The sequence below is a fragment of the Aedes albopictus genome, chromosome 2, assembly GCF_035046485.1.
Source record: "Aedes albopictus strain Foshan chromosome 2, AalbF5, whole genome shotgun sequence".
In the NCBI taxonomy this organism is placed as follows: Eukaryota; Metazoa; Arthropoda; class Insecta; order Diptera; family Culicidae; genus Aedes; species Aedes albopictus.
In genome coordinates this window covers 65,351,551-65,367,167 of record NC_085137.1, presented here as the reverse complement: position 1 = coordinate 65,367,167, position 15,617 = coordinate 65,351,551, and the positions used below count along the sequence as shown (strand labels likewise).

General features: G+C 39.7%; 1 protein-coding gene across 1 annotated transcript in view; it reads right to left on the bottom strand.

Annotated features, from left to right (window-relative positions):
- The window catches only part of LOC109419321 (neural-cadherin), a 132,651-nt gene extending 117,902 nt beyond the window's left edge, over nucleotides 1-14,749 (bottom strand). Inside the window, exon 1 of the mRNA XM_019693557.3 lies at nucleotides 13,838-14,749. Within this exon, the coding sequence (XP_019549102.1) occupies nucleotides 13,838-13,889 (52 nt within the window). The 5' untranslated portion in view covers nucleotides 13,890-14,749. The remainder of the gene's footprint in view (nucleotides 1-13,837) is intronic.
- Nucleotides 14,750-15,617: the final 868 nt, after the last annotated feature.

Genomic DNA, 15,617 nt, shown 5'->3' with positions numbered 1-15,617 from the left:
TCACAACAGTATCTTCAACGTGGCGTCCCATCATCAATGTCATCAAAGGCCGAATACAACAGAAATTTGGGAGCGGAAGCGGATGTGGATCAGCCATACTCTACGCAGGTGCGGAAACGAATATGCAAGCAAGCGTTAGATTGGAACCCAGCAGAACATCGCAGCAGAGGATGATCCAGATGTTCATGGCAGTGCAGCCTCAACAGCGAAATAAAGTAATTCGACAGAAATTTGACCTAACCACAGGTCAAGACGCTGGCGAGCAAGGGGCAAGATCTTTCAATTCGGTCCTCTGTACCACCGTAGGTGCTCAGGATAGAAAGTTTGTATTTCGCAATCGTTGCCAACTGTTCCTTATTGGAAAGTAAGAGGAAAACAAGAGAAATAAGAAATAATAACAAGCTGCGATCTCTACACACCGTGCACTGAAGTGTTTGTTTACTTATGGAACCAAAAAATAACCAAAATCACCTCATAACTTCTCATAATCCGAACAATCTTTTTCCTCCCATTTGCGACCGCCGAAAAAAACAACGTTTCTCACACAAAACCATAACGTTCCAGATTTCCATATTCGCTGCAGTTCGCAATTTTCTCGTTCTTGGTTAAGGCACTGCCACCAGCAGCAGCAACACACATATTGCCAACTTGGCACAATAAACTTCAATAAATGATTACTCCCGAAATGCTGGCAAACGGCGATAAGAACTTCCGAATCGTTCGAGCTGGGTTGGATAGCGCGCTGTCTGTGTTGCGCTGCGCTGGTGGTTCTTTTCTCCTTATGGCGTGGTAGGCTTCGCTTCCTTGCAGGTCCGAGTCCGCCGCAAGCCAGTCGACCAGCAGCAGCATCAGAAGCGGAAGAACGAACGGAACGTTTAATAATGGAACCGAGTCAACCGCACCCAATATCGTCCTCCCAACAACCAACCAACGTGTGTCTGTTCTGCCCATGCTGGGGGTTTGGGAATTTGGTTTACCAGGAACCTTTATGGTTTGAATTTTCTATCCTCCGACTTCCGTTTAAATTTTGCTTCGCAACCTAATCACAACACTTCGCAGAAATAAACGGGTGGGAAACAATTCAGGAGCAGCTGTTCTGATGGCAGTCTGATTCGTTTAGGCTCTAACCTCAGACTGGTGTTCATGATTGTCTGGATCGGAATTTATTGTTGTGTTGAAAAATCGTTAACGTTTGAGAAATATGTCGCATTGAAAACTTTAAAATGTTCTTAATTTTATTCTATGAATAGTTTAAGATTGAATACAGAAAAAATATTCAAACCGCAGTGCTGATATTTAGAATCTTCTCGCTTTGAAAACGGAATAGATGTCATTAGGCATAAAGTATCTTTGGGCTTATCAACCATCAGCGAGAGATGCATGAGTTGCAAAGGATTCGTCTTTCAAAGCAGAGAAACTCTTTTCTACACATAGTCCATATAGCTGTAGTGGTGGAATTACTCTCCTCATGAAGCAATTCGCGAGTGTAAAGCCAACACAAGGCTTACTCACGATTCCGAGAGTAAACAGTGTGCGATTTTATTCGCATCCGCCTGTTTCGTGAGTAAGAAGCAAAACAAAAACAGAAACACTCATGAGCTTTTATTCATGAAGAACTAGTGGAGGTGCGGGAAGTGCATTTTGTTGTGGTTATAATAGCAAATCAAGTGATTATCCAACATAAACTAAAGCTTTATGCTTCATTGTTCCTGAAAAGCAGCACTGTCAGTCGTTAAAATGCGTTTTTCGTCAAAATGCAAAAAACACACGAAGCTTCGTGAATCACATGCGAGTGCTGACCAGCTTCGTTTACTCACGAATAAAGAAGTGCGAGTATTCTCGGGGCCTTGTTGTTCACGAGTTTGTTTGTTTTGGTTTGTGTCTGCTCAGCTGCAATCTTCATCATTTTCCATCCCTGGGTCCTGGAACTTTTCGTTATGGAAATTCCCTTGACTTTCTTGGGCAAATTGTCTCTGTGTCCGATATACGCATGTATTACAACGGTCATCAACAGAGGAAGCTCTAAGTTTATAATTGTGAAAGTTCTCGTAAAACGCTTAGCTAAGAATCAGGATTTGTCCCAAGATTTGCCAAGAAGGGAGAGCGATAAACTCATATTTAAACACAAGCCGTTTTTAATCCATTTCCTGTGAGCTCATTATTTCAAGTAGCGTGTACTACGCTCGTCTAGTGATTTCAAATCAAATTGATACGAGTGTTTATCATGTTTTCTTTTGATAGGGGGGACGATTTGAAAGAAGAAAGAATGGTAAAAGGTTATTGCGGCCATAATAATTACAAAATGCACCATAGGAAAATCAAAATGCACCATAAATAATTAAGCAATGTACCGACAAAATGCACAGCTTTCTCCATAAATAAATAGAAATGTTCCATAATAAATTAAAAATGTAGCGGTAAACCAAAAGATTTTCTAGTTAAAAATGAAACATTGTATCAATAAAAAATTAAATAAAACACCATAAACAAATAAGTTTGCTCCATAAAAAATAATAAAAATACCCATAAATAATGAACATTTGCTCCATAACTATACCATATTTGCTCCATAAAAAATTAAAATTGCACCATAAATATCATCAAATTGCACCATTAACAAACTATAAATTTTACCTCAAAGAATGCAAAATCTACAAAAATTAATCAAATTCTGCATCATTAGCAGTATTTCAATGGCTAGTAGCACTGGAAATATGTAAGTATATAGTAATATGTGGAATTTAAAAGGCTATATTCTGCACCTTCTGCCTAAATTAAAAAAAAAATCAAATCTGACTATACATGTCAATGGTTGCTCCTCCGTGATTGATCTGAGCTGGTACCAATTGCACTGGGATCCAAATTCATAAGGGCTGGGACACTCCACTTATTCTAAAAGTGCAATTTAAGCAGCTCATACATTCTTGATCAATAACGGCGCCGGCCACGTCCTTATAGTCAGTTAGGAAGGGAAAGGAATGTTCTAACATTCTAGTGTGCTGGTTGTTGCTACTAAAGACCGAGATCACCTCTGCATCCCCACAACCAGCACGGATGTGATCCATGAATAGGGGTTATTTTTATAGTGTTCGTGATAGATTGTGTGGTGAATAAGGTGAATAAGGTCAAGCGGCACAGCACGCTTTGGTTGCATAACTTGTAGGCGTTATATATACTGTGCTGTGAGAAGAAGTTGGAAATGAGGGAAACGACTTTTTTCCAATTCGTTTCTGGTTCTAGTGAAGACTATGAACATATGAATATACATTAGTTGTATATGTAGAGAAGAGAGAGCGAGAGAAAGTGGATAGAAAGATATAAAGTAGGATGAAAGGAACGGGCCAGGGATTGAACCCATGACCTTCTGCATACGAATCAGAAGCGGTAGCCACTAGACCACCAAACCCGTTATCTGCTCCTCCTGATAATCTAAAAAGAATCTAATAAAAAGAACGTCAGTTGTTATCAGGATACTTAGTTTATTTTATAATTATATAAAACATGGATTCATTTTTTGATCATTTTTCCGATCAAATTGAAATCATTAATAAATATAATATATTTACATTACATATTATGTAAACTCCAAGGGTTAACCCTTCTTTCAAAATGCGGATTCTTTTAATACATGCGGCGTAGCCTGTGGATGCGTTGTAACTGTGTCGATTCGGTTATAGGTAATCCACAAATCCATGAAATTGCCCGGTATAATGCAAACGGAGATGTTATCCCGTGAGCGTTAGCGAGTTCGAACAGCAAGCGATTATCCGGTAAATTGCATTCATAGTGTTTCCATCTTTTAAGTCGTTCTATCATAGATGCGTGCTTCGGTACATGGTTTCTGTTTATTTTCTTCTTACTTTTCATATTAACATTATCCCACCCACATCCTAAAACTATATGTCGTTGGACACTGCAGCAATGGTACAATAAGATTAAATTTATGTAGCTTTTACATTCTTTGTGGTGAAATTTACAATTTGTTTATGGTGCAATTTGATTATATTGATGGTGCAATTTCATTTTTTTATGGAGCAAATATGGTATAATTATGGAGCAAATGTTCATTATTTATGGATGTTTTTATTATTTTTTATGGAGCAAACTTATTTGTTTATGGTGTTTTATTTAATTTTTTATTGATACAATGTTTCATTTTTAACTAGAAATTTTTTTGGTTTACCGCTACATTTTTAATTTATTATGGAACATTTATATTTATTTATGGAGAATGCTGTGCATTTTATCGGTACATTACTTAATTATTTATGGTGCATTTTTGTTTTTCTATGGTGCACTTTCGTTATCTATGGGTGCATTAAATAGGCTGCCAGAAAGAATATTACTGCTCATGTACAGTGTTGGTAAAAAACTCAAATTCTCAAAACTCATGGTTGAGTTGTTTCACGCGCGATTCTTGACTCGCCAAACTCACCGCCGAAAAAATCATGCATGAGTTGACTCATGATTTCACTCATTGGTTTATTTCTTGGTGCTCTTAATATTTATATCGAAGTATTTAGGATTGTATGATAGAACAAAAGCAAATCTAGCGTACAACACCATTAAATGTCGTTCAAATTGATTTGGATTCGTTTTACAAGCGAACGAGATTTCGGCGCTTGACTCGTGAGAGCGAGATTTTGCATGAAATTCTCGCGCGTGAGAAAATGATTCAGAATCGCATGCGAGTTTGCTCACGCAGGAGCGGTTCATGAGTGTGCTTTGAGTGTGAGTTTACCAACACTGCTCATGTATCTCTGTTCTCAGTGCCAGAATGACAAAGTGAGGAATCAAATCGATGATCCAATCTAACTGAGTGCTGCGATTTCATTTGAGATGAATGTTGTATGACGGCTGTGCTTTGATTGGAAATATGAGTCTTTCTCGCAAGAATTAGGTTCTTAAATTGAGTACTGTAGCTTCCAAAATCAAATTGAAGAAAAGTTGGGAGCTCCATGAACATAATAGAATATATACATCACCAACAGGAAGAGTTCTTTTTTTTTAAAAAAAAAAAAGGTTTCTAGAGGCACGCCGAGGGACGTAGAACCTCTCCCATCACTGTGCGCACAATTGTCTCGCGTCTATATGGAAGCACGATGCGTTTGCGCGGATAACGACAGTTCACTAGCCTTTGGATAGGATAGAAAACGTAATCCTTAAGAAGCATTCCACCAGCCGTGCACGGAAAATGTCGTCCGGTAAGACGCTGTTGCATACTGGCTCAGAAGGTTACGGTAGATGGTGTGAAAGTTTCGGTTTTGTCACATGGTTGATTTTATAGGGTAGCGAACCACTTGGGCAGCGGTCGGTATTTTGGGCACTCTTCGCTGTAACTCAGTCAATTCCAAACCAATTGACTTGAAATTTTGTACACGGTTAGATACTATACGTATCTCATTGCGTTCCAAAAAGTGTGACAATTGGTTCATAATTGACTGAGTTATAGCAGAAAAGTGCCCAAAATAGGACTCCTGCCGAGATGGTTCCACTTCCTTATCTGAGATATTTTTGATAAAAAAAAATCCTGTGAAATTCCCTTGAAAATCCGAAACAGTTTTTCGAATGAATTCCTAGAACCCGGAATAGCCGGCGGAATTTCTGATGAAATCTACGTGTGAATTTCTGTAGGAATTTCTGCAAGAATGTCTTCTAGCCTTTCCGTAAAAATCTGACAGAATTCTTGGAGGATTTTCTACGAGTTTCTTAAGAAATCCTTGGAAGAGAAATGTCTTGACGAAATATCTAAGGGAATGTGAAGAAATGTTGGAAATTTCCTTAATAATCTCTTGTAGAATTTCTAAAGCATTTTTTTAGAAAGCTTCAGAAAAAAATTGAAGGGGTTCTGAATTTCTGATTCCTAATGAATCCGTGAATCATTTTCTAAAAAATAAATCCAAGAATTTTTGAGAAAATTCATGATAGGTATTCAAAATTATTGCGTTGAAAAAAATCTGGAGCAATCTTTATTAAAAAAAATTGAAGAAATTCGTAGATGAATTTCTGGGTGTCCGGCCATTTGGCCGAACGCCGTTTGGCCGAATGCCGTTTGGCCGAACGCCATTTGGCCGAATGCCATCTGGCCGAATGCCGGTTGGCCGAATCAAAAGAAATCAGAAGAAGTTTTCGACATTCCAATTGCCAATATGATCATCAGAAATATTTCCTTCTTTTAATAATAGGCTATTCTTTCTAGTTTTGATATTCAGGGCTTAGTTGTCGTTGAAACTGCCTATATTTTATCAAAGATTTTTCCTTCTTTGACTCATAGGCTGTTATTTCAAGTTATACTGAGGCTGAGAACGGTGGCATGGTCACTTAAGCTCATCATTCATTTTTCGAACAAACGGCATTCGGCCAAATGACCCTTTCGGCCAAATGGCGTTCGGCCAAACGGCATTCGGCCAAATGGCATTCGGCCAAATGGCGTTCGGCCAAATGACCCGGAACCGAATTTGTGCAACAATCTATGCAAGGTTTCGAAGTTGTGGGCTTTGCAGACGATATAGTCATAATAGTGAGAGGAAAGTATGACGAAACTGTTTCGGAGTGAATGCAAAGGGCCCTAAACTATACACATTCATGGTGTATTAAGGAGGGCCTTAGCATCAACCCGTCAAAAGTCGTAATTGTCCCTTTCACTAGGAGAAGGAAGATCAACCTTAAAGCTTTTCGGCTTGGAGGGATACAAATTCATCCTAGTGATCGAGTCAAATACTTAGGTTTGATACTGGATGCTAAACTGAACTGGAATGCTCAAATTGAGTCCGTGATCGGTAAGGCAACAAGTGCGTTCTGGTTATGCTCCAAAACTATTGGCAGGAAGTGGGGCTTGAAACCAAAAATGATAATGTGGATTTATACTGCCATAATCCGCCCAAAAGTGACGTATGCTTCGTTTGTCTGGTGGCCAAAAACAAAAGAGGCTACCACACAATCGAATCTTGCGAAAATTCAACGTCTTGCGTCCATTGCTGTTACAGGAGCGATGCGAAGCACTCCATCAAAAGCTTTAGATGCGATTCTCAATCTGCTACCTTTGCACGAGTACGTGCAATTAGAAGCAGAAAAGGAATTGCTGAGACTTGAACGAGTTGAAAAGTTTATGCCAGGTGATCTTGTAGGTCACCTGAGCATTTCACAATACTTCCAAAATAGGCCAGTAATGAAAATGATTAAAGACTGGATGAAACCTGTGGAGAACCATGATGTTCCTTACAAGTTGCACGAAACAACTCGTGCAGATTGGGAAGTCGGAGGTCCCACTGTTCGTCAAGGGTCAATCAAATTCTTTACAGATGGCTCAAAAGTTGGAATAAAAACGGGAGCAGGAATCTACGGCCCTGGAATACAAATTTCAGTGGCGATGGGACACTATCCTACGGTGTTTCAAGCAGAGATTCTTGCTATTTTGAAATGCGCAAATATCTGCCTTGAGAGAAAATACAGATATGCAAATATTTGTATTTTCTCAGATAGTCAAGCTGCGCTAAAAGCATTGTGCGCTTACAAATGTACTTCAAAGCTTGTCTGGGAATGCATTCTTTCACTGCGCAGGCTGTGCCAAGGGAATTCAGTAAACTTATACTGGGTTCCAGGTCACTGTGGCATTGAAGGAAATGAAATGACAGACGGGCTTGCTAAAAGTGGTTCCAATTTACAGTTTGCTGGCCCAGAACCATTCTGTGGTATATCAAACTGTACAAATAAAATGGATCTGAAACGCTGGGCTGAGCAGAGGGTGATATCCAATTGGATGGACGTCAAAAATTGCAATCAGTCAAAACGATTTATAACACCAAATGCTTATAAAACCAAAAAGCTCTTAGAGCTCAACAAAAGAGCTCTATGTACATACACTGGCCTAGTAACTGGACACTGCCCGAGCAGGTATCACTTGAAAAATATTGGCCATATTCAGAGTGATATCTGTCGTTTCTGTAATACGGAACGTGAAACCTCGGAACATCTGCTTTGCAGTTGTGGTGCTTTATACACGCGCAGGCAAAGATTTCTAAATAGTGGTTGCTTGCAACCCAGTGAGATCTGGTCTGCAAAACCTGGGAAGGTCTTGGAGTTTATCAATTCCATTGCACCTGACTGGGAGACGACGCGTCGTGGCAGTAGCTGATTACTTGACACATGGTAATTAGCTGGCTAGATGCGAATATCAAAACGGGACATGCCACAATAGTTCAGCCTATTGGACGCAGCGGCTTAATTCCCCCAACAGGGGAGGAAAAAAAATGCAAGATTTTTGGAAAAGAATTCTTAAAGTATTTTCTAAAGGAATCTATGCAACATTTTTGAAACCTATCCGTGCAAGACTTCCTTAAGGCGAAACTGGATCCATTTCCTCACTTTTTGGTTTTTGATTTTTTTTCATAAAATAACGAAGCAATATTTTCAAAATCAGTTTTCGTACACATGTAGAGTATGGATCAAATGCTTCCAGTTTCGCCTTAAGGAGTACTTGGAAAAATTTCTGGAGGACATTCTAAAGCCTTTAGACTTTGACGAAGATTTTTTGAAAGGTTGTCTGACTGAATTTATTTAGGATTTGCTGAATGTTTTTTAAAGTAAATCTACGAGCAGGTTCTAAAGGAGAATTCTTAAAGAATCCCTGGGAGATTTTTTCGGGAGCTCGTGGAAGGTTTTTTTAAATGAATCCTAGGATGGACTTAAGCAAGAGTCCTCGAAAGAATTATCGAAAAATAGTGATTTTTTTTTAAAGTAATCCTCGGAGAAATTTGTCAAGAAATCTTTGGAAGAAAATCTGGAGACATTTCGCATTCTAATTATTAGAAACTATTAGTCGAAGTAATAATAAAACCTATGGCATATTTTCTGAAAGAATTCCCAAAAAAAAAATGTGAAGGAACCCCTAGGGCAGTTTTAATAGGAATCTCTGCAGAAAATTCCCGAATGGATCTCACATTTTTTTAAGAGAACCTGAAATCCCTGGTGGAATTTATGCAGAAACTCACACACAGCTCACTTTTGGAACCCCGAGTGAAATTTCTGGAGAAATTGGAAGTTGCTGTGGGAATTTCTGGAGAAATCTTTGGAAGAATTTACCTTAGTACAAAAATTGAAGGGACTTGTGAAGCATTTCCTGAAAAAACGCTGGATTGATTTTTGAAGGCTTCGCTGAAACTTTTATTAAAGGAATGACTGAGTTTTATTCCACAATAAATGTTCAAAAAAATTACCGAAGAAATCTCGGAACGATTTAAAAAAAAACTCCCTGGAGGATTTTCTGCTCAAATTCATGAATGAATGGAGGAATTTCAGTAAGTAAATCATGCAAGATGCTTTGAAAAAAATCTTTGTGTAATTTGTAAAATAGGAGGAATTTCTAAACAAATTCCAGAAGAAAATCTTTTAGAAATTTCCAAAGATAGTTTTAAAAGAATTCGTGAGGGATTTTTCGTCCGAATACTGGAACAAATTTCTGAAAAAGAAATAAAAAAAAGTTTTTTTTTAATTTCCGAAGAATTTTTTGGTAGATTTTCTAATGGAACGTCCAACAGATTTCACAAACAAATGCCTAGAGAAATTTCTAAATAAATATCTAGAGAAATTTCAATTCTTGAAGTAATTCCTCTGCAAATTTCTCAAACAATCTCTGAAATAATTTGTGAACAATAATGGAGGAAATGGTGAAGCATTTTTTTTTTAGGACACGGACACGTCTGGTAATTCATGCCAGATTTCGTGAAATAATTCTCTGCGACACTTTTGGAGGAACACATGGAAGATTTTCTGAAATGATCTGTAACATGATGATTAGATTTGGGAAGTTTTCTTCGGAGACCGTTGTAGAAAAGTTGAAAATTCTGGGTTTATTTACTTTTATTTAACACCGCAGAATTGCAACAAAAGGCGACCGAGAAGAGAGCTGTACAATCCTCCATTATTCGCACAGAAAGATCGTTCGGCAAATGCAGCTATAGCAGCCACGCTATATCAAGTGCTTGTCACGGATCCTTAAATTTCCATGGAACCCTCCAACTGTCGGACATTATCCCGTAGATGGACTGCATCGAGCCCGAAACCGGTCGGCATAATGGTAATTTTTTTTAATTATTTTGACGGATGTAAGAACCATAAGTGTCGTGTCTTATCTCGCGTCGCGTTTCGTGAATGTCGTGATTATTCTTACGTTAGCACTAAATACGCCAATTGATAGTGACTCCAGGAGCTACTTTTGGAAATCCTCCAGGAGTTATTCCCGCTAATCATCCAGGATTTCTTCTGGGCCTTTCCTGATGTTCCTTGTAGAAATTTTCCATTGAGTATATTGTGCTAATCCATTGAGTATATTGTGCTAATCCCAAGCCTCAACTATTGGTTCTCTGTGCAATTTCGCTAGCTCTGGTCAATCACGGAATAGCAACTACGAAGTGTACGGTCACCAATGCCCATGCTAATGCTCATGCATCAAACAGAAATAAAATTACTTTTTTTGAAATTTGAGTGTTGTTTTCTATATAGTCTGTTTTTGCACATGAGAAATTTATGAATTTCTTTAAAAGCTTCTCCGGCGATTGGTCGAGAAACTTACTCGGTAAATATTCAACAAATTGTTCCAGAAATTCCCTCAGATATCTCTCCTCCCCAAAACTTCATTCCTTAACGATTTCTCCACAATTGTCCTGAGATTTTCATCAAGAACTCCTTTTGAGAGTTTCCTCATAATCCAGGAATATCTTCATGCTAGGAGCTACTCCAGTGATTCACAGGAAACTTAAAGAAATTTCTTCAGGAGTTCGGTTTATTATTCTTGAAGAAGTTTATAGATGGAATTTAGAAGTTCCTCCGAAAAATCCACTTCAAGTTTTTTTTTTGCCAGATTTCAGGAGAGAAAATTGTATCTAATTTAGTACCTAATTTAACAAATTACTCCAGAAAACGCTTTATTGTATTCTAAATGGACAAATACTTTCTAGTGTTTCCTCAGCATTTACAGTTTAAAGATGAGTACATGTGATGAGTTTCATCTCGAGGCTACATTTTCTCGCCACTTCAAGATTCTCCCCCAGCACAAAGCCCATCTTTTCCCACCACACATGAAAGGGTCAGCTGATAAATGAATTATATATTTTTTTTTATTCTTCAATCACTTGACCTAATTTACAGCTCTATTGTTCACTAGGGCACTGCGTGAGCTGGAAGCTGTACATACACTTTGTACAGCGTCGAAATGTATTCTATTCTAATTGTACTACATCGAACTGGTTGTCGTTGCGCTGTTTTCACTTTCTACCCTATCATGGTAGAATAATGAGTACGAGGATGTTGATGTGTGGCTGTTGGTTGTTCCTGTTTCCAGTCCGACTGGGGGTCCATTAAGGGTTGCTGTTCGCCGATGTCCAAGTATCCGGATTCATTTGAGATATGGGCTCAGAAGAGGGTCAGTGTCAGCTGCTCTCAGGGGGAAAGAGCAACTGACGAAAGTGCCGGAGCTGGGATCGAACCCATGACCATCTGCTTATGAAGCAAACATGTAGCCAATACGCCACGGGCCCCGGCAATATATTTTTTTTCTCGTAAGCAAGTTTAGTGAGAACAAGTTGTTGGAGAAACTGACAAAAACACACACAACACACGTTGCCATCAGCCAGTAGTTGTAGAGTTGCTTGCCGGGAGGTTATTCTGTCTGGTTACCATCAAAAGTGCCATCAATCATCATTTTGGTGGAGCTTCGGGGTTTGGGTAGATCGTGCTGTGATGATCTTTCACGTTTCCATAAATCTCTACATGTGTTCTGTCCGGGATGTGCATGAAAGGGCATCAGCAGTGTGTTAATCATATTCACATTACCCATGATGGGTCACCACGTGTCACCGACTCGGAAAACTTTAAACGAGGATTGAATTCCAGGTGGAAGTATGCTTCATCTGGAGTTTCTAATAAAAGTTGATGAGATTGAAAGAATGTCTACTTCAACGACGGTCAAACTCTAGAAGAGGTAACATACTATCGCATATATAAGAAGTTTCCAACGATTATGAAACTGCTGGCTCTTCAGCAACCGAAACGGTCACTAAAAGTTTGCCAATAATGTTGTGTCGAATCGCATCCCACTCATAAGGGCTCCAAGCACCGCAAAATGGTCCAACCGAAAATGAGACCGTTAGAATGCAGCACAGCTCGCATCGAATCCCTTCATTCTCCCCCACTATAGTGCGCGCAGTAAATAGCCATAAAAGCCAACCGATTAAACGCCTCACTCGGTCGGTAGCGCTTCATAATCTCTGCAGGCAGCAGCCTAGCAGCGAGAATGGCCATCATTACACAAAGCACGAAACTTTTTCCACTCGACATAATACGTTGCCGTTGCCACATTTCTCTAGCACCTTTTTTTTTGGAAAAGTCAGGTGCAGACTACATGATAGGAAGACGGGGTAAGAAGGCCCGCCGGGGTAAGACGGACCACCTGCAGTTCACCATGAAAATGCCGTTTTCTATAAACTTTCACCTAGTACTCTGTTGAAGTAAAAAATATTTGTCATTTTGAGCCATTTTGTGCAATGTTTATATTGAGATTTTCAAAACAAATAAACAAAACAAAGATTTTGCTCCATGATGATGTATTTGATCTAATTTTGTCGCATACAACCTTAAGGATTTTGATTCGGAATAACGTTTTCAAACCAAAAAAGTAACCCGTTAATAACTTACCAGGAATGTTAACAAAACATAAGAGGAACGGGATTGAGATTGAAAACAAAAATCCTTATGAACTACCCTCATAAGTAAAATTTGCCCAAGCGGGGTAAAAGCGACCACCTCGAACGGGGTAAGACGGCCACCCCCTATATCATAGAATAATATGGCTGCACCCAATTCATCGACAATTGTTAGTTGAAAATATGCCATTTCACATAAATAAACTCATATTTGCGTTGTCTGCGCTGGACGTAACCAGAAACATCATTTTTGTGATGTAAATGAGTGTTTGAATATCCATATTTACGATACCCCAATAAAAATAATAAATGGTAACCCCCGGACAATTATGTTAATCAATTTTCCATGGGAGGGACTTAAGGGAGTCATATCTTATTTCAACGTATGAAATTCAAACATTTCTAATCACTATTATTCAAAAAAAATAGTGATGGTCCTTCTTACCCCGCTGGTGGGCCGTCTTACCCCGTCGTCAAAAAATAAAGTGCTTTTTAATCACATTTTCAAATGACTTAAAAATATAAAAGTTTCAACAGCACGAACCGAAAATTAATTTTCTTCCATGCCCAACACTTTGAAAAGTGATATGCTGTGTTGAAACTAGTGTAATTCATTGTCAGTGCTGGGCTATGATTTTTTTGGCTTAGGGTGGCCGTCTTACCCCGTCTTCCCCTAGAGTAGAATGGGGCGGCAAGGTGAGAGACTTTGAGCCCATTAAAAGTGGGTTTATAGGACTGACAAGTCGTTTGAGCAGACATTTACTCACGAAATATTCGTGACATTCCCTGGAATAATTATGTTTAAAACGTTGCGTTGTATGTAATTTAAAACGACTGATCTTACTTTGAAGGCTGCTGTATAACTTTGATAAAACCACAAATACAGTTGTTTGTTATGTTTGTTATGTTTTCCCGACTGTTTTGAATAAGATTGAATTCACATTTTAGATGCGATAAGAATGAAACTTATGATGTTATGTTATTGGTTGAAAAACAAGCTAGACTTTGCAGTGGGTGTAGATCCTCAACCGTACTCCATACTTGGATAATTTTCACCCCATCTTACCCTTCCACTTATTTGTTCATTGAGAAAAAACCACAATGTTATAGCAGATGCTCGCTGAGCGAAGCTACTTTACCTAGATACGTGCTGTTTGTGAGTACCCAGAAGATTTTAAGTGGATCTACCATCACTTCCGGCAGCTGAACAGGGTGGAGGCGTTGGACGTAGAACAGCAGCAACAACAGCAACAGTGATGACACCGGCACTAGTCACCAAGCTTGTAGTGGTAAAAACACCTTCGCCCGACAGGGGACCACTTGCGCCCAAACTACAAACAGCGATAATAGTAACAACAACAGCAATCGCAGCACTGACGAGATCCTGCACTTTAAAGGTGACCACTTCCCAGGTACCAGCGAGCACATTACAAATACCACCCATGAGAGCTCATTCGGTTTCATCGCAGCACCGAGGTTTGGGCTTTGGATCACCCAAAAGCATACCAAGGCGACACTGTTGCCGTTGGTCCACTACCAATCTTCACACACTCTTTGCTCGGCCACTTCCGGGAACAGCTAAGCCGTTAGGGAACACTTTATCAACCTCCAAAGCTGATTCCAATCTCACTGCTCTCCGCCCACTACGCCCATTTAATTAAAACCACGCGCGGAAGCACCAGCACCAATCGGATAACGGTAATCCTTTTCTTGTAGCTAATCCTCTGATCTGTGTTTGGACACACGCTGGACTGGCTGCATGCAATCAGCTCTCTACGTCAAGTAAAAACAACTCCACGCCTCCCCGTTCCACGGATTCTCGTCCACCAATTTCCCCCTTGGAGGAGGTTTAGCAAACATACACGAGAGATATTCCAATCGTCACAGTGCTTAATCTGCTGAACAAACACGTAAGGTTCGGAATACGCGCGCGAATACCCGGATACCAATTCTACAACCCTATTACTTCTCCGACTAACAACCAATCGAACTGACCATGGACACGTGCCGTTTGCAACTAATCAAGGCAGCTGGAGGAATCCGCGAACGACGCGACGCAGATGTACTCGGAGACGACCACGACGACGACGCCGTCGGGTGGGAACTCATTCTCTCTGCTGCTGCCACGGAAGCTGTGAGTGGGTCACACGACTACGGTCGGTGCATCCGAGTGACACGGTGACACACTTGCTGCAGGCAAACGGGTGGGTGGCATCCTTCTTGGTGGCGTCGATGGCGGGGTGAAAAGTAATCAAAACAAAACGGCACTCACGTTCTGTGGGATCGAGTGCAACCGGCAGATGTGGGTGATGAGTCATGCGCAGTGTCAAGGCAAGCGTTCACGCGCTCCATGCAGGGGTGGTAGATCCTACCCTCTACGCCCACCCAAACATGCCCACCTGCGCGCCATCTGCTGTTGGTTCTAATTTGTAAACATCTTTTGTTTAGTTGTTTATAAACATCAACAATAGTAAAAACATTGGCGTATTTCTCTTCCTTTCGGTGCTGATGCTCAGTTTTTTAAGTAATTATTGAAATTTCTTGAGTTGTAGTGTTAAATTATCCTCATATCAAAGCACCAGAACCGCTCTGGGAGTTTTCAATTTTCAACCGATTTCCGCACTCCAAACAAAACGAAAACAAAAACAAGCGAGAGTATAGGCAAATATTTCATAATGGCGAAAACAAAACTCTGATTTTTTTTAGAATAAAATTTTTCAATATAATCTAAATAAAATGTGTGGGATTATGCTTGAATCACATGCTGACTTGCTTTTAGCATGATAAAACGGTGTTAAAATCAATTTTGCGAACGAAAATAGATATTTTCTTGGTTGGCCGTTACGTCCTTGTAATGGTACTAAAATTGAATAGAGGGTAGGCGCAAGTTGTTCCCAGTTGACAGCCAGCTTACTCCCC